The sequence below is a fragment of the Lutra lutra genome, chromosome 15 (assembly GCF_902655055.1).
Source record: "Lutra lutra chromosome 15, mLutLut1.2, whole genome shotgun sequence".
Taxonomy (NCBI): domain Eukaryota; kingdom Metazoa; phylum Chordata; class Mammalia; order Carnivora; family Mustelidae; genus Lutra; species Lutra lutra.
In genome coordinates this window covers 19,539,121-19,556,686 of record NC_062292.1, presented here as the reverse complement: position 1 = coordinate 19,556,686, position 17,566 = coordinate 19,539,121, and the positions used below count along the sequence as shown (strand labels likewise).

Genomic DNA, 17,566 nt, shown 5'->3' with positions numbered 1-17,566 from the left:
GGGGACCAGGTCGTCACCTGCCAGGTCTCCTTTGAGTCCGACTGGGAACAGCGGGGCGTGGTCGGCCTGAGGTGACGGGGGGGGGGGGGGGGGGGGGGGGGGGGGGGGACTGCCGGAAATCAGGCCGCGCGCCTTCTCCTTTACGACCTCGCTCGCTCACTGCCCCACCGATGCCGCAAACCGGTGGCAACAATGGGCCGGCGTTGTTGGGTTTCCCGGGCAGGGAACCACGTGTTAGGGAACGTGGACTGGGTCCTGACAGAAGAGCCAAGCTGTCTCGGAGACCTGGGAGGATAGGAGGTTTATTTAATACCGGCAGGCTCAGAGGAGACCATTCTCCAAAGATCTGAGCCCCAAGCACTAGCAGGGAGGGGAATTTATACCCTTCTATTTCCATATGGTACTTCTGGTGCACGCGGGAAACAGGGTAGGGAAGAAGAGCCGGGAAGGGCTTTGAGACAGGGACTGCAATTCCCTCGCTGGTTTGGTCAGCCACCCTAGACTACAGTTTTCCCCCTTACAATTTTAGCTGCAGATTAAAAACCAAAACAAAAACCACCTATATCCAGATAGTCTATGAGGTAATGAGAACGTGAGCAAGGAATTCATCGAGGACCGAAGAGAACCAGTCTCTCCTCCGACGCCCTCACTTAAGGAAGGTGTGGAAGTGGAGGCCCATGAAGGCGCTTCCACCTACCGAGGTTGCCTTGAGCCTGGGGCCAGAGACCTGACCGAAAGCTGCCCCAAAGCGGCTGTGGAAGGCAGAGGGCTGCTGGGTGACAGAGCAGAAGCATTTTGGGGAAGTGACCCATGGCAGGCAGTATCTGATGTACTTCCTCTCCCCCACACTCCGCCCCACCCCCCACCCCCGGCTGCCCGCCCTCTCTAGCTCTTTCCTTTTCTCTCTCGTGGTAGGGTTGTGCGTCAGTTGCCGAAAGGTGGGGACATTTCCTGAGCCTTTGCAACACTAAGAAGTTGTTGGATCCCATTCGGCGTGCTACGCCTGGAAAGTGCCAGCCTGGAGCGGGAGAACCCCGCTCACCCTCTCTCTAGGTCCTGGCAGCCTCCCGGGCCCCAGGCTTGTGCCTGACCATGTCCCTGGCCGAGGGCATCAGCCTCTGGAATGAAGGGGTACTGGCAGCCGACAAGAAAGACTGGAAGGGAGCTCTGGATGCCTTCACTGCCGTCCAGGACCCCCACTCCAGGATTTGCTTCAACATCGGATGCGTGCACACCATCCTGGAAAACATGCCTGAGGCGGAGAAGGTGAGTGGAGGCACCTCTCCCGAGAGCCTCCTCCTTCGTGCCTTTGTCATTAGTGGTTCTCCTCCCAGGCTGCACCTCAGAAACCTCTCGGGAGTTTTCAAAGAATAAAACCTGACCAAGCCCCATCCCCAGGGGATCCTGAATGAATGGGCTTGGGGAGTGGCCTGACCAGCCCCCATTTTTTTTTTTCTTTTCTCTTTCCTTCCTTCCTTCCTTCCTTCCTTCCTTCCTTCCTTCCTTCCTTCCTTCCTTCTTTCTTTCTTTCTTTCTTTCTTTCTTTCTTTCTTTCTTTCTTTCTTTCTTTCTTTCTTTCTTTCTTTCTTTCTTTCTCTTTCCCTCCAGGTTGTTCTGCTGGGCACTGACTGGCTGGGAACCGAGGGCTGTGGGTTGCGCTCTCCTTTCTTCTCCATCTATTCACTTCAGATCATTCTGGAATTGTTCTTTCACACCTTTATGGAGACTCCCGTAGTTATGCTTTCTTCTACGAACTCGTGCTGGCTCCTGGATCCCCATCTTGTTGCTGCACACCTATTAGAAAACCCCTCTTTGGGCTTTCCAGGAATTTCATATGTGTGAGCTTTGCCTGCCCTAGAGAGCAAGGGGAGGCGCTTAAGAAAAATAGGTGTCCTGTCACGTGACAATTCTCATAAGTTATAAGGGGCACTTTTTTAAGGAGAGGCTGGCACGAATCATACCAGGTTGATTAATGATGTCTGCAAAGGGCACACTGTGGGTTGTCTCCTCAACTATTTTTTCTCTGTCATATACCCAATTATGGGGTTGAGCCTTCTCAGTGATCACTGTTTGGGTGGGTCAGGGAAAGCTGGAGAGGGTTTGGAGTGTGGGGGCGGAAGATCTAGGATCGAATCCCACCTCTGCCTATTTCTGGACCTGGGGTTCTGGCAAGTCATGAAGACTTCCTGAGAGGGGCAGACATTTTGAGGATGAAGTGAGGCACCAACTAGTAGATGCTGTGTAGCTTCACACCACTATGTAAATGTTAGCTCTTATTTTCCCCTTTGACTGCCAGTCTTTGCAAGGGGGTGTGGACAGGTGACTGACTCCCCAGCGTCTTTAGAGACTCAGTTCCTCCCACAACCATCCTGGCCATGGCCATGACCAGCCAGTGAGCAAAGACAGAAGAGAGCAGCCACTTGGAATACAATCCAAGCACAGAGTCCACATCAGGCCCTAGGGTTGGCAGATGGGAGCAGGCAAGGGTCTCATATCTGGTGGGAAGAGGCCTGTACTCCCCAACTCCCTGCAGAAGCTGAGCGAATAGCACCCCAGATTCCAGGGGCTACTGGAGGCAGAGTGCACACGGTTGGGGAGAGAGATGGGCCAAGCATGACAGCCAGTCTGGACACAGCTATGCCATCACCTGCCTGCTTGCCCCCTGCCAGATTCCCCGCCCCCCCCCACCCCCGCACAAGATCTGTCCTCGAGTGCTTCTGCTTCTGGTGCTCAGTCTCTGTGCCTTTCTTTGATTCCCTGGGTCAGGCCCTTATCCCAGCATTTTATAATGCATTCTGGTTTTTTTAATTGCATGATATTTATTTACTTAATCAACATAATACTGTATATAATAGTTTAATTGTTCTCCTGTTTCGTTACTTTTATTATTTTAATCCAGTCAGTAATCTCAAAAGGCAGAGATTAACATCTCCATCTTATAGAAACACCTGACCTCTAAGTTTCTTGTCACCTTCCAAGACATCGACCCTTCTCATACCCTTTCTTGCCTCTCCCTCTGGGCTCATCTCTCCTTCCTCACTGCCTGGCTCCTGGATCACGTCTGGACCCTTCTTCTCTCCACAGGCCTTCACCAAAAGCATTAACCGAGATAAGCACTTGGCGGTGGCCTACTTCCAAAGAGGGATGCTCTATTACCACATGGAGAAGTAAGTGGTCCAGCGTTACGCAAGCTGGGGAAGTTTGCAGAGAAGACAGGACACGGTTTTGGCACTGCTAGACTTTGTGTTTGTGAAGTATCCTTCCAGCTTCTGTTGGGAAGTGTGACTGACCGTCTCTGGGCAGGTTATGCAATAGGTCAGCATGAGGCAGAAGCCCTCCCCAGGGAAGGAGGGAGGGAGGGCAGGCCTGCCACCCACTTAGCAATCAGCAAACTCATAGCGTACAGGGACCTCACATAACCGCCACAGGCCTCCCCAGCATCCCTGATGGGTCATAGCTTGGGCGGCACTGGTTGGTAGTATTTTGACCATCAAGGGAACACCCATGATGGTCTTCTATTAGGAGGCAGTGAGCTGTCACACAATGAGGGTTTGCGTGAAACCACATCGAGACCTTCCTTCATTCCTACAGGATGTGTTTTCAAAAGGCTGGTTTAATCCATTCAGTGAAATATCATGTAGCTACCAGAATGAGAATGTAACCTATTAACATTCTATATATAAGGATATACTAATACAGATAAATAAGTGGCATTTATATTAACATGGGAAAAAATTCATAGCAGATGTTAAATTTAAAACACAGATTTCAAAACAGTATGTACTTGGTTTTTTTTTTTTTTTTTTTCAAAACAGTATGTGTAACATGTATCCCATTTCTGTTTGACAGAATGGTCTGGAAGGCAATAGGCCAAAACGTTGCCAGCAGTTCTTTCTGGGTGGTGACATTATAGGGATTTCAATTGTCCTCCGTCAGCCTGTCTATATTTTCTGGTGTGTTTACAGTCAACATGGAATTATTAGTAAAAAACCAAAGAAGTAGAAAATGAAAGTTGATCTCAATTCCCACTACTTGCCCCCAGAATACCCCCAAAAGAGGCATACAAATAACAAAGGAAAAATATTCTAAGCATTCACTTAAAATGTGTTAGGGGATGGCAAACTTCCCTTTGTAGGAATTGTTCCGTTAGTGGGCACAAGTTCTGGGGAAGGAGAATTTGGCTCAGCCTAAGGGAGAACTTTCAAACAGTGAAAATGGTGGTGGGGGCATGGTGTGGGTGGCGTGGTGTGTGTGTGTGTGTGTGAGAGAGAGAGAGAGAGAGAGAGAGAGAGAGAGCGCGCAGGAGCAGCAGGTGAGGTGGGGCTTGATGGGATGGAGGGGAGATGGCAGAGAACATCCGGGGATTGGGGAGGGACGGGCCTCTCGTCCCGGGCAATATTGAAAGGCTTGGACCCCAGGGTCTAGTCAGAAAGTCTGGAAAGCTGCTGTGCTCAGCTGTTGCTAGGGCCAACCACAAGAAGCTCAGAGGACTTGCAAGATGTAGATGTGACCACCTGAAGGGGGAAGGGCAGGAGGGAAGTCTTCCCACAGGAAACACACAAACACAGAGGCTGTCTAGGGAGAGAAAGCTGGGGACCGAGGGAAGCTATGTACGCCTTTTGGTGGCGTCCTGCCTGTCTCTCTTCTTAGTGTTATTCTTCCCCGTCCCCCTTCCCTCATCCTTCTATTCTCCGGAAGGATGGAATTCCCAGGGAGGCCAGAGCACCAACCCTCTAGCTGATCTTAAATCGCAAAAGACAAACTCTAAGGCTATCCTTTAATTAGCTCTAACAGCCTGTAATGAGGGGAGAGAACTGAGAAAGAGGGAGGGCTCCCAGAAGAAATTTTTACACAAAAATGCCCACGAGCCCCAGATCCTGCAAGGTTCAGATTTTAAGCGAAGCAGACAGATCTTAGATCTAGGAATGAGACCGAGGATTCAGTTAGTCTGTGGTTGATAATAGTTAAATCTGAGAGAAAAATCTACCGAGGTTCATCTTCAATTCAGCAACTGTCTACTGAGGAAATGATGTAAATGAGGCACTATTCTACACTCTGAACTGCCTCCTTTTCTTTTGCTCATCTGTTCCCATTGGTGTCCCCACCTCCCAGGCTCTGCTCTTGACCTTTTCCCCTTTTATCCCAACAGCAGTGGTTGGGTTTTGAGGGGCTTTTTTTTTTTCATACTTGTTTATTTTAGAGAGAGTGAGCACACGTGCAAGAGCACAGGGGAGGGCAAAGGGAGAGAGGATCTCAAGCAGACTCCCCATTGAGTGCAGAGCTCGACTCAGGGCTCAATCCCAGGACCCTAGGATCATGCCCTGAACCAAAATCAAGAGAAGAGTCGGGGGGCACCTGGGTGGGTCAGTGGGTTAGGCCTCTGCCTTCAGCTCAGGTCACGATCTCAGGGTCCTGGGATGGAGCCCCACATCGGGCTCTCTGCTCAGCAGAGAGCCTGCTTCCCCCTCTCTCTGCCTGTCTCTGCCTACTTGTGATCTCTCTCTCTCTGTGTCAAATAAATAAATAAATAAATCTTTAAAAAAAAGAGAAAGAGAGAGAGGAGTTGGACGCTTCACCAGTTGAGCCACCCAGGCACCCCAGAGGTGGTGGTTTAATGGCAAAATGTATGGCCTGTCTTTCCAGAAGATCACACACATCCTTCTATGTACAATATCAGGGGGTTCAGTGTCCCCTAAAAATCCATACGTGAACCCTAAGGGATCTCACATTCTCCCATAGCATTGACCCCCACCTGTGGTCAGCCAGCTGCTAAATCTCTCCCTGGGATCAACTCAGAATGTCTCTTTTCCAAACTTTGTCAAGTTGATCTCTCAAGTTCTTCAATCCACCCATTTTTCTCCACCAGCGCTACCCTGGTTTAGATCCTCATTTTCACCAGGACGACTGAAATCACTTCCAAACTGCTTTTCCAACACCCAGTCTTATTCCAGAGCGATCCTCTTTAAAAAACAAAACAAAACAAAAAACAAATGTGGGGCACCTGGGTGGCTCAGTTGGTTGAGTGGCTACTTTCAGTTCAGGTCATGATCCCATGGTCCTGGGATCGAGCCCCGAATTGGGCTCCCTGCTTGGAGACGGAGCCTTTCCCTCTCCTTCTGCCTGCCTCTCTGTCTACTTGGACTCTCTATGTCTCTGTCAAATTAAAAAAAAAAAAATCTTTAAAAAAACAAATGTGATCTGCTTAAGAACTTCCAGTGGATCCCAGTCCTACAGGATGAAGTTCCCTGGGCTGCTCCTACGTGGTCCAGCAGCTGCCTTCGCGCCCGCTTGTCCTCCACCAGTTTGCCCTGGCGTGGCTACCACTCTCTTCTGCGCCCTCTAAAATAGTATCTGTCCAAAGAACAAAACAAAACAAAAAAATAGTATCTTTCCACTCTGTGACAGGCGTTGGCTTGTATATTTGTCTCCTTGACGACTCTCTTTCTTGAGAGAAGAAATCTTATTCACTCATATTTCTGTGTCTAATCCAGTAATTAATAAATACTTATTGAATTAATTAAACAAAAGCAAGCAAAAGGTTGCTTAAAGAGGTTTCCTTAAAGGAACTTTCAGTTTAAGGAACCTTTAAATTAAAAGGGGGAAACAGGTCACAAACGCTAGGAACTATCGTGCAAGGTGGAAGGGGGCAAGTGCTAGGAGAGAGAATTTTGAAATAAGTGCCCTAGGGACATAGGAATATTACTTCCTAATGAGGGGGCTAGGGATCCCTCTAGATTGCAGTGGGGGTTGTTTAGGGTGACGATGGGATGCGCGCTTTTCCTCTCAGATCCCACCCCACCCCCCGCCCTTCTCGTGTTGCTGTGCGGCTCTTCTGTCATTACGAAGTTCCACAGGACAAAATTTGGGTGCATTTCTGAGAAGCAGGTGGGGCCTGGGTGCCAACTATGACAGACCCTCACCTGTCTGACCCAGCCTTGCCCTTTGAAAGGGGAAAGGAGCTCTACGTGGTGGCGGTTCCATTTCTGGGCCTTAGGAATCTCAGGGCCAGGTTAGGAACAGCAAACCCTGTAGACGGAGCCGGCCCACGGAGGCAACACAGCAGAGCCTCTCCCTGGTGTCTTTGCAATGGGAAAGGGTCTGACATTTTGATGTCCTCCAGCTCGCTAGAACTCTCCAGTGTCCTGGACACAGGTGCGTGAGGGGCAGGATTCTAGACTGCAGGGGCCCTGGGAGGGTGGGAACAGTCACCTCTACAGGGAGGACTGCCAAGATGGGGAGTAAATACCCTCTTGGGCTCAGAGCTGGTGGAAAGCCCCTAGAGGTTGCTGGTGCGCTGGTGAGCCCCTACCTGGAGGAATGGGGGCTCTGGGTCCAGGGCAGCCAAGGGGCCGGGGGCGGGGGGAGCGTCATTGGTAGGGACAGCATGGGAAGAAAGTACTCCCACCCCCGCCCCGCAGAACCTGACAGGAGGATGCCAGCATCCTGGCCTCCTAGGAAACACTGTGGGTTCCGAATGGCTGGAAGGTGGCGGGGGCTGGCTGAATGAGACTTGGGAGTCTCACACTGAGCTTATGCAGAGCCTGTACAATGGGGAGCAGAGCTGAGTGTCAAAGCCCATGCAGCTCCAGGTCAACAAGGGGGGGCAGCAGGCGGTCAGGACAATGCTTTAAATCCGACATTTAGCAGGGGGCCCCCACCCCCATTTCTTAACACAAAGTGAGCACTCTGAATAATTCCCCAGCTCTTTCTCTACCCCTCCCAGGGGGTGCAGGTCTTTAGAACCTGATGGGAGGGAGAATTCTGAGGACTTTGTTGGGCTCTCTCGTTACCAGGTAGTCAATGTAACTTCACAGCTACAATTCACCTGCTCAGCCAGCTGGCCCGGGGAGTGGGGGAGGTCACATGAGAGGGTGAATGCTGACAGCACTCCAGCTGCCTCCCAGGCAGGCTGTGGAACCCAGTGGAAACTGCATCTGCCCGACGAACGGGACACCTCCGTTTCCACCCGCCCCCTCCTTCTGGGCTCTGTCCCCAGAGCCGGTCACCCAATCTCCCAGCTCAGAAAGGAGCAACAGGGATGCCTAGTCTCTCCCCCTTCTCGGCAATGTCTGTAAGAACAGGTCAATGACCTGAGGTGTTTCTTGCTCCTTAAGGAGTGTCCTGCAGGCTCTCAGCAAGTTTCACAATCATCTATCTAAACAACAAGCCACTCTCCTGCTTCAGATCCCACCTGTCTTTTTTCACCACTGCTGAAGCCACTGCTGCAGTGTGAGTGACCCCGAAGCAACAGTGACAGCATAGGTAGCTTCTGCCCCAGCTGCCCTGAGCACACGTTCCTTAGGATGGTTGGGTTGGCCCTTTGAGATCATGCTTCCACCGGCTGAGACAGTGGAGTTTATCTCCAGATGACACCTAATTCACTGTAGAGTGTTATGCACGTAATAAATGATTGGCATATGAATGTCATTGCCAGAATTTTAGAGCTATGCCATAATAACAACTAATAATAATAATAACTAGTAATAATAATAAAAGTAAATTACTGTGTGTGCTAAGCATTCCCAGGGTTGCTCAGGGCTAATAATAGAGTCTACATGGGATGCCTGGGTGGCTCAGTGGGTTAAAGCCTCTGTCTTCAGCTCAGGTGATGATCTCAGGGCCCTGAGTTCGAGCCCTGCATCGGGCTCTCTGCTCAGCGGGGAGCCTGCTTCCCCTTCTCTCTCTGCCTGCCTCTCTGCCTACTTGTGATCTCTCTGTCAAATAAATAAATTAATTAAATCTTTAAAACAAACAAACAAAAAAAGAGTCTATGGCTGCCCAGGCCCCTGGGGACAAACTGCCCAGGTCCTGAGCTCCTGGGTGCTTCATCTTTGTTCCTACAGCCCTGGGAGGCACGTGTGACCATTTACTCTCTAACTGTAAAGATGAGGAAACAGATTCAGACAAATTCAGTAACTTCCTCTCTGTCACCAGATTGTATGTGGCAAAGCTAGGACCCAGGTCCAAGGGGTTTTGGATCTGGGACCACATACTAGCGATGGCCTCCTATTACAGGCTCCTCGAATGCAATACACTCCTCGTACGGGATACACTCATGTTACTGACATGGAACCCGAGGCCAGGAAAGTGCTCTGCCAGGGTCTTCCTGATAAGAGCAGAGCTGGTGGATCTGGTCCCCTTCTCTCAGCGCCCGTCCTAGGGTGCAGGCACACATCACCAGCCCGTGTCCGAATTCTAGGCACCTTTGTTTCCGTTGTCCAGGTGGAACCACGACCCGGCAGCGACCTTTGTTCCTGCAGGGCCAGTGAGCTGAGGAGGTGGGGGCAGCTTGATTTTCAGGTCTCCCACCCCCTGCAGTCTGATTGCAGCTCCCTCTTCCCAGAGCCTCTGCGGAGGTCAGGGGCAGGCCTGGGAGACCTAGTCCAAGTCCTGCCCACATCCCGGTGGGCATTATTGATGTGGTCAGCCCCACTGCCTGTCACAAAGCCAGCGACTGCAGCCCTGTAAACTTTGAGCCAGCCAACGCAATGGCAATCCAACAAAGCAAACGGCCAGTGCCAAGAGCAGTGTTAGAAACGCCATCTGGCTTAATTGGTGGCTTCTTTCTTCTGTTTTCCAAAGTGTGTGGAGAGGGAGGAGGCTAAGAAAGCCATGAAACCAAGATCTGAGTTGGACTCAAAAGAATTGGGAGGAGAAGGCTCTGGGAAGGAGGGCGATGTCATTGGCTCTGGAAGGAGTCTCCCAGCCGAGCCAGGTCAAGCTAGCCTGGCCTGGAGTTCAGGGGTGGGGATGGGGAAATGGAGAGGGAGGGGGGTTTATGAGGAGTGAGCAGGGCTCCAGATCGCTGCATGGGGCCTTGGGGCCGGCAGGTGCTGGCACTACTGGGAGAGGACGAGGGCTCTGCTGGGAAGTGAAGTCAGAAAGGTAGAAGTTGGATCCTGTCCACAGAAAAGAAAGTACCCATGATGGCCTGAATCTGGGGGGATCCCCAGGGGTGCTGGGATGCATACTGCCCTGGGGTGCCACTCACAAGGAGTACTGTAGAATACTGGGGCTCAGCCTTGGCAAAGAGCTAAAGCAGGCCAAAAGGGATTGGAAAGGCTTCTTGTCCCAGTGAGACAGGCCAGGGAAGGGAAGCCAGTGCATGTTCTATCCCGCATTTGCTCTTCTCTGCCCTGGGCGGTGGTCTCATTTCCCTCTGTCCCGCAGATATGATGCAGCTATTAAAGACCTTAAAGAGGCCTTGACTCAGCTTCGAGGGAACCAGCTGATAGACTACAAGATCCTGGGGCTCCAGTTCAAGCTGTTTGCCTGTGAGGTAAGGAGGAAGGGCCCAGCCCGGGCAGGAGCACACAAAGGCTGAGGGGACAGCTGACAGTTCGGATACCCAGCGATCTGCTGAAACCTCTGGGAGCTTGAAGAAGGCTTCTGGGCCTCAGGACTCAGAGTTCCCCTTAAGAAAAGACTCAGATCAATAACTACACGCTCACCCCGGAGTCTCCAGTTACTGAGGGCATGCAGTATATTAACGTAAGGCTCAAAGGACCCTACGGAAAGGAGCTTGCTGGGTTCTCTGAAGGGAGGGGGCCCCCCTGTGCTGGCCTGTGAAAGTATTCATAACAATTTGCATAATTCCAGCTGACAAGCTATTTGCTCAGCATTATACCAACACATCCAAAATCATGGGTTCACTATCCGTGCCATAACCCTCCTGAGCTCCTGAGTTCCAGACCACGCTCTTTGCTATTCATGGCTCTGGCTTTGTGTGCTTGGTTGATCCCCAGAGAAAGAGCAAGGATAATTTGGCACAAATCTGTCCTCCCCAGCTCACAGAACAAATCAAAGCACACATTTAGAGAAGGTTTCCATAGAAGGATAACTGACTTTCTCTATTACCAAAAGGGAGAGACATGACCAGCTCTGACTTCACAGGCTCGCGTGCTTTTTCCAACCAACCCCTCCATCCCCCCTCCTAAATTCCAAATATACACCACTAGCTTGAAAAACGAAAAGGCCTGCAAATATCATAGATCTTTATTTAGAAGAATCACTGATAAAGAAAAAAATCCCCTTGCTTTAGTTTCTCAGGCAAGAGAAAGCCAAGCATTCCCAGGGTCGCTCAGGGCTAATAATAGAGTCCACAGCTGCCCAGGCCCCTGGGGACAAGTGCCCCCATCCAGCCTGGCAGCGGCGGACTTGCCACTCACTTCACTTTTCACCAGCCAGAGAAATGAGGCCTTGGGAATTTCAGGAGATTGATTGGCATTTGGCCAACCTTCTAGAGAGAGGTTTCTTGACCGTGCCACCACTGGACCAGATAAATTTTTATTGTAGGGGACTGTTCTGTGCACCCATCAGATGCCTCTAGCCCCTCCCCTACCCCTCCACATGACAACCTAAAATATCTCCAGACATTGCCAGTCACCCCCACCCCCCGCAGTGAGAACCACTTATAAGACTAAAGGGTTGGGGGACCAATTAGCTATAGAAAAAGGATCATAAAATGGGGGCATCCAAGCAGAATCCCATGGGAGAAATGCTCCCCTGGTGTTCCAGTTGAACCGACCTGGGGTCGGGAAATACGGGTTTTACAGTCCTTTCTGTAGGTGAAGCTGGAGTTTCCATGGTCTCCCCATGAGACCCTCAGTCATTTTTGTACATATAATGCCACCCCCCTCTTCTCACCAGGGTCTGACCCTCGTTTCTGAGAAATCACACCATCCTTTTTGAAGACCTTTAGGCTTTTCCAGTCATGGAGTCACAAAAGCCTGTTGTGGGAGAAGGTCTTAAGAGAAGGGAGCAGAGAACCCAATAGGAATGTTTAAGGACCTGAGTTCTCCTTCCTGTGCTCATGGCCAGGCTGGGCCACACTAGCCAAACATGCCCGCAGAGGACGACAGCTCACTGAGGCCCAGAAATAGCCTGAGAAGGGAATGCAGACCTCTAGTTCTGGGCTTGCTCTCGGTGCATCACCTAGCACCAGCCACTAACTCACTCCGTGAAAACGTAGTCCCACCACATGTCTGTACTTGCCTTGATAAACTGTTCTTTTTGTCTGGCTGGGGCCCTGAACCAAATGTTGATGTAGGTGGCAGACTATCACAACAGAGGAGAAGTGCATCGGTTATCCGTTGTTGAATACTAGATTACTCTAAAATGCAGTCGCTTAAAATAATACCATTTATATCTTACATTTTCTTGGGTCAGAAATCCAAAAGTGGCTTAGCTGGGGGCTTCTGGCTCACAGGCTCTCAAGGGCTGGCCGTCAAGATGTTGACCAGGGCTGCCGTCCTCTGAAAGCTTGACTGGGGCCGGGGCACGGTCTCCTTCTACGATGATTTACAGGTCTGGCAAGGTAGTGTTACTTGCTAGCAGGAGACCTCCATTCTTTGCCACCATAACACTGTCTGAGTCTTGTCAGGACATGGCAGCTGGCTTCCCCAGAGAGCGTAATGATCCAAGAGAAAGTAATATCGAAGACCAAAGTCTCTTACAACTCAGCCTCAAATGCCGCACCCCCTCATTTCCATAATATCCTATTGGCTGTCCACGTCAGCTCCATTGGATGTGGGAGGGAACAGGAGGGTGAGGACCAAGAAGTGAGAATCCTTGGGAGTCATCTTGGAAGCTGGCTACCACAACAGCAAAGACTTTGGAATCAGGCAGATGGAGATCTAATCCTGGGCAAACACTTAGCAGTTGTGTGATCCTAGGTGAGTGACATGTCAATTTTGAGCCTCAGGCTCCTCACCATCTGTAAAGAAGGGCTGAGTGCTTACCTCATACACACTCATTAATAACCCCATGGATTTTATTTTATTTTTTTTAAAGATTTTATTTATTTGACAGACAGAGATCACAGGTAGGCAGAGAGGCAGGCAGAGAGAGGGGAGAGAGAGGAGGAAGCAGTCTCCCCGCCAAGCAGAGAGCCCGATGCGGGACTCGATCCCAGGACCCTGAGATCATGACCCGAGCTGAAGGCAGAGGCTCAACCCACTGAGCCACCCAGGTGCCCCACCCCATGGATTTTATAATGCCAGGCAGCTCCACAGACAAGGTGGCAGCTCCTAGAAGCTCGCAGTGACGTGTAACGTGAGGTCGTAAGGTCAGGACAAGAGAATCGCAATGGAAACACTATGCAAGCACAGAAGCAACGCCTCTGCTCTCCTGGTGGGGTTAGAGATCAGGCAGATAAAGTGGCCTGTATTTGGCGGTCTGTGGGTGGCCTCCGTGAGGACGAGGATGGGGATGACAAAGAGAACGGCAGTGACACCGCCTCCAAAGGCAGCACTGATTTCCAGGAGAGCACCGTCCTTCATAATTTTAGCCTTTTGATTATAAACAGCAGATGTCCCCAGATGGCATCAGTCTGCAAAACTCAGCCCTGTCGCCTTCCCCAAAACCATGTAGGCCACACTAGCGGGACAAAAGCCCTTCTCTGCTCAGCTGCCCAGCAAGGTCCAACACGGTACAGCAAACAACAGTCGTGGTAGTAGTAAATACATGTTGAATACGCACCCTGTGCCAGCAACCCCAACTTGGTGCTCGATACGAATTATTTCATTTATTTCTCAGAACAATCTGGAAGCAGGCAATGTTACTGCCACAATTTGAGAGTGAAGCCGAGGCCACCTATTAGACACAGCCCTGGGGTCCCTGTGCCTTCACCTGTTCCCTGCAAGGCCTCCATGGGGGAGAGAAGGCCAACCACTCCCTTCCCCACTAGGCCTCAGTGACCAACTCTATCTCATCTCTGAGGCTCCAGAGAACCAGCCCCACTGACCCGGGGCAGCAGGCTGTGACTCCTGGTTACACATGAGAAAACCTCGCAGCAGGTCCTGGCTGTCCAGCTCATGGTCCGCTCAGGGTGCTAGGGCGCTGGGGGGCTCCGCTGCACTCTCGTGAGAAAGAAGGAAAGTCAGCCCTCTTTGTTAGCTGTCCTCCTGATCCTCTTCCGCTCTCTGTTGCTTCCCATCTTTGCTCGAGAATCTTCTCACTCCACTTGGTTGTTTTTTATCTTGGCGATGCATCCAAAAGATTATTGGATTCTCTGTGTAAGTTGTAAGGCGTAGTGATAGATCAGACGCTCGTGATCCTACCACCCAACCCGAGACCTGGGAAATCATGATTCTCCAAGAACGTGCTGTTCCTGCGTGTCCCCAGGGAAGCGCTGGTCTGGATTTGTGCCGAGTCTCTTTCTGGCTTCACCGCCCTTGTGCCCGCAGAGTTTCCTCCTACCCCTGAAACCATACCACGGTCCTGTTACTCGTTACCATGCCCCAGGCGGAGTTCTGCAGCTGCTGGTGCAGGATGATACGTCTGGAGCCCTCTCTGTCCCCACCCTTCACCTGTCCAGTCTTCTGGCCTGGGCTCGGTGGCACCAACACAAGAGTTTTTGTCCCCTCCTGATCTCTTTGGTTGTTGAAAGAATAACGCACTTGGTGTTGGATTTAGGCACCATGGGACGCTTTCTTAACACCGTCCTTGTGCCGGACATAACCTGGTAGCATGATTGATAGTGTTATATTGGAGATATCCCTGGGAAAGCTGAGGAAGGGAGGGATGTCAGCAGGCAACGTTCCAGGAGCAGACAGGCCAGCTCTTCCCCGCTGCCTCGATCTGGAGCCGCCTCAACTTCTGTGTTGTGGCCTGTGCTTTTCTAGGTGTTATATAATGTTGCTCTCATGCACGCCAAGAAGGAGGAGTGGAAGCAGGCAGAAGAACATTTAGCTTTGGCGATGAGCATGAAGTCTGAGCAGAGGCATACTAAAATCGACAAAGCCATGGAATGTGTTTGGGTAAGTGTACTGAGGACACGGGGTGGCTGGAGGGTTCCCACTGGAGTTCTCTTTGTTTCGGTGGACATGCGGGTTGAGAAGCCGTGGACGTGGTGCTTGTACTCTCTCTGAGCTCTGGGTAACACCGATCCCAGGGTGGGGTCCCATGTTTTGGATCGTGAATCTGGCCGTGTTGAGTCCGGGAGGCTCTGTGATAGCGCTGGGCTGGGGGGATCAGGGAACACAAGGCTGGATCCCAGCACAGGGGCAGAGGCCGTGCCTGCTTGCCCACCCCTGAGTCCTCGCTGGCAGCCCCAGGATGGCCATGTCATGGGCCTTGTGTGGACCCTGGCCACCTTGTGGTTGCAATGCTACCTGTGTTGAGTCTGTGAAGTGGGGGAGGGGCAGCCCCCCCTCCTTCCTTCCCCAGGGAATAACACGGACAAATGTCCATACAGCCTCTCAGGGCAAAGCGATATTGAAACCAACTGTTCTCCCCTTTGACATTCAGAAATTATCACAAAGGCAGGCTTTACACATGTAGAAAAACTGCTTTTGTGAGGTTATCTTGGTGAACCTTTGCATCCATTGAGTGAGGGAGGCAGGACAAGCATCATGAGCCCTGTTTTTGCAGGTGAGAAAACACTGTGCTCTCTGTATTCTAGAAACAGAAGCTGTATGAGCCCGTGCTGATCCCTGTGGGCAGGCTGTTTCGACCCAATGAGAGGCAAGTGGCTCAGCTGGCCAAGAAGGATTACCTAGGCAAGGCGACAGTAAGTGACTCCCTCAGCTTCCCTGGAGGCTCCTATGGTGTGCGCCCTGTGAGGACCAGGGTGGGGACAGACTCTGGGGAGGAGGGCACCCACCCCCCGTGATGCTTCCCTGGGACAGCAGCCAGAGACTGTTGGCAGCATGGGGCTCTCGCTGAAAGGTGGGCAAACGCTTCTAGCTTATCATCTCTGGCTCCTCTCATTCCTCCCTTCCTGCCTGACCCTGGGGGAGAGCCTCGGGGAGCCACGGGGTTAGTCACATTAGTCACCGGTAGCTGAGTCTGGGGGACTGAGCCAGGGCAGAGAGTGGGGAGAAAGTGCAGCTACAGGCACTCAGTAAATGGAGAGAAAGCATGTGAGAGAAACGGACAAGCTCAGCATTCTCCTGGTTTAATCCTCTTCCTAGCCCTGCTTCCACAGCCCTCTGAGGAGACGCCTTTATAAACTGGACTCCTTTAAATCCAGGTCTTAAATCCTCCCAGAGGTGATCCAGAGTGAGCCCGCGGCCCCTTTCCATAACTGCACTTGACTTTGACATATCCTTAGGGCTAACGGGTTCCCACTGCCTGGGCAGCTGGTTCTCTCAGAGCTGCAGAGTTCAGGAGCGCCTGGGTCAGTGGAAACACCCCAAGGCCTGTCAGTGGATGAGTGGATAAATGTGTGATGTAGCCATGCAGTGGCTCTGTCTGTTAAACATCCAACTCTTCATTTCAGCTCAGGTCCTGATCTCAGGGTTGTAGGATCGAGCTCCGTGCTGGGCTCTGCACTGGGCATGGAGATGGAGCCTGCTTAGGATTCTCTCTCTCTCCCTCTCCCCCTCTGCCCCTCCCCACATCTGTCTCCTTCTCTTAAAAAAAAAAAAAAATAAAAAGGAATAAAGCATTGATGCAAGTAACAGCATGGGTGAACCTTGAAGACGTCATGCTAGGTGGAAGAAGCCAGACATGAAAGCCACATGCTACATAATCCCTTTCACACGAACTATTTAGAATGGGTAAATGCACACAAATAGAAAGCAAACTGGTGAACGTCGGGTGCTGGGAGGAGAGGGTGTGGCGTGTCTTTTTGGGGGTGAGTAAAACGTCTCGGAACTAGATAGAGGCAGTGGCTGCGCAGTATTGTGAACGTCCTCGATGTTACTGCATTGTTCACTTTAAAATGGTTAATTTTATATTATGTGAATCTCACCTCACTTTAAAAAAAGGACAGAAAGAGAGAGAGGAGAGAGCCTGCTGGGTTAGCAGGGCTGGGCAGGTACTAGTTTCTTGAGTTGCTGGAGCTTGTAACCCAGAGGGTCAGCAATCCATGCCTTAGCCCCTGTCTGCCTCTGGGAGCGGGCTCCCGGGAGCACGGACCCAGGGTGTGAGAAAGGAGGGAATCGTGGGGAAAGCCAGGCAGCGTGGGAGATCAGTACTTCGGAGCCTCACGCACTCCTCTCTCCGTTTCAGGTGGTGGCGTCTGTGGTGGATCAAGACAGTTTCTCGGGGTTTGCCCCCCTGCAGCCACAGGTGAGGTGGTCCCGTCCTCCTCCCCGGACCCAGGTCTCCAGAGCTCTCTGGAAACAGCCAGCTGGGGACAGTGTTTGTGCCAAGCTGCCTCATTAGAAGTGCTCCGTCAGCTGACCTCTACGTGTTGCCAGTGGTGTCTGCTGGCCATTGTGGGTCACAGGTTCCACGACCCTTGGGAGAATAAGGCAGTTTTAGGCTTAACCTCAAGTTCCCAGAAACCAACCCTCCTGCTTCCCCCAAAATGCCAGTTGTCACGCCTCTGGTGTCGAAGATGGCTTCTGTTGACCATCTCTCCCGAAGCCTGGACTAGGCTCTCAGGAAATGGGAACAGAGCGACGGCAGGCTCTTTAAGGAGGCCTCTTCTCAGACACAGCGGCGAGTAGGGGCCTCCATGGGGCCTGCCCTTTTGTTGGGGGATCCCCTTGGGAACACGATGGGTGCCCCCAGTGAGCCATTGCTCTGCCCGGTCCGGGCTCAGAGATGCTTCCAAGCAGACTGGGTGACAATAGGTCTAGAAACGTGAAGGCCTTTCCCTCCTTGTGAGGGAAAG

General features: G+C 51.6%; 1 protein-coding gene across 2 annotated transcripts in view; it reads left to right on the top strand.

Moving 5' to 3' along the window:
* Positions 1-904: 904 nt before the first annotated feature.
* Positions 905-17,566, top strand: part of NCF2 (neutrophil cytosolic factor 2) — a 30,332-nt gene continuing 13,670 nt past the window's right edge. Inside the window, exons 1-6 of one of the 2 annotated variants that reach the window (XM_047705357.1) lie at positions 905-1,266; positions 3,085-3,167; positions 10,171-10,279; positions 14,625-14,759; positions 15,404-15,511; positions 16,957-17,016. In XM_047705357.1, the coding sequence (XP_047561313.1) occupies positions 1,093-1,266; positions 3,085-3,167; positions 10,171-10,279; positions 14,625-14,759; positions 15,404-15,511; positions 16,957-17,016 (669 nt within the window). In that variant the 5' untranslated portion in view covers positions 905-1,092. Of the gene's footprint in view, positions 1,267-3,084; positions 3,168-9,763; positions 9,886-10,170; positions 10,280-14,624; positions 14,760-15,403; positions 15,512-16,956; positions 17,017-17,566 lie in introns of those variants that run through there. The other variant, XM_047705358.1, reaches the window with a different exon arrangement.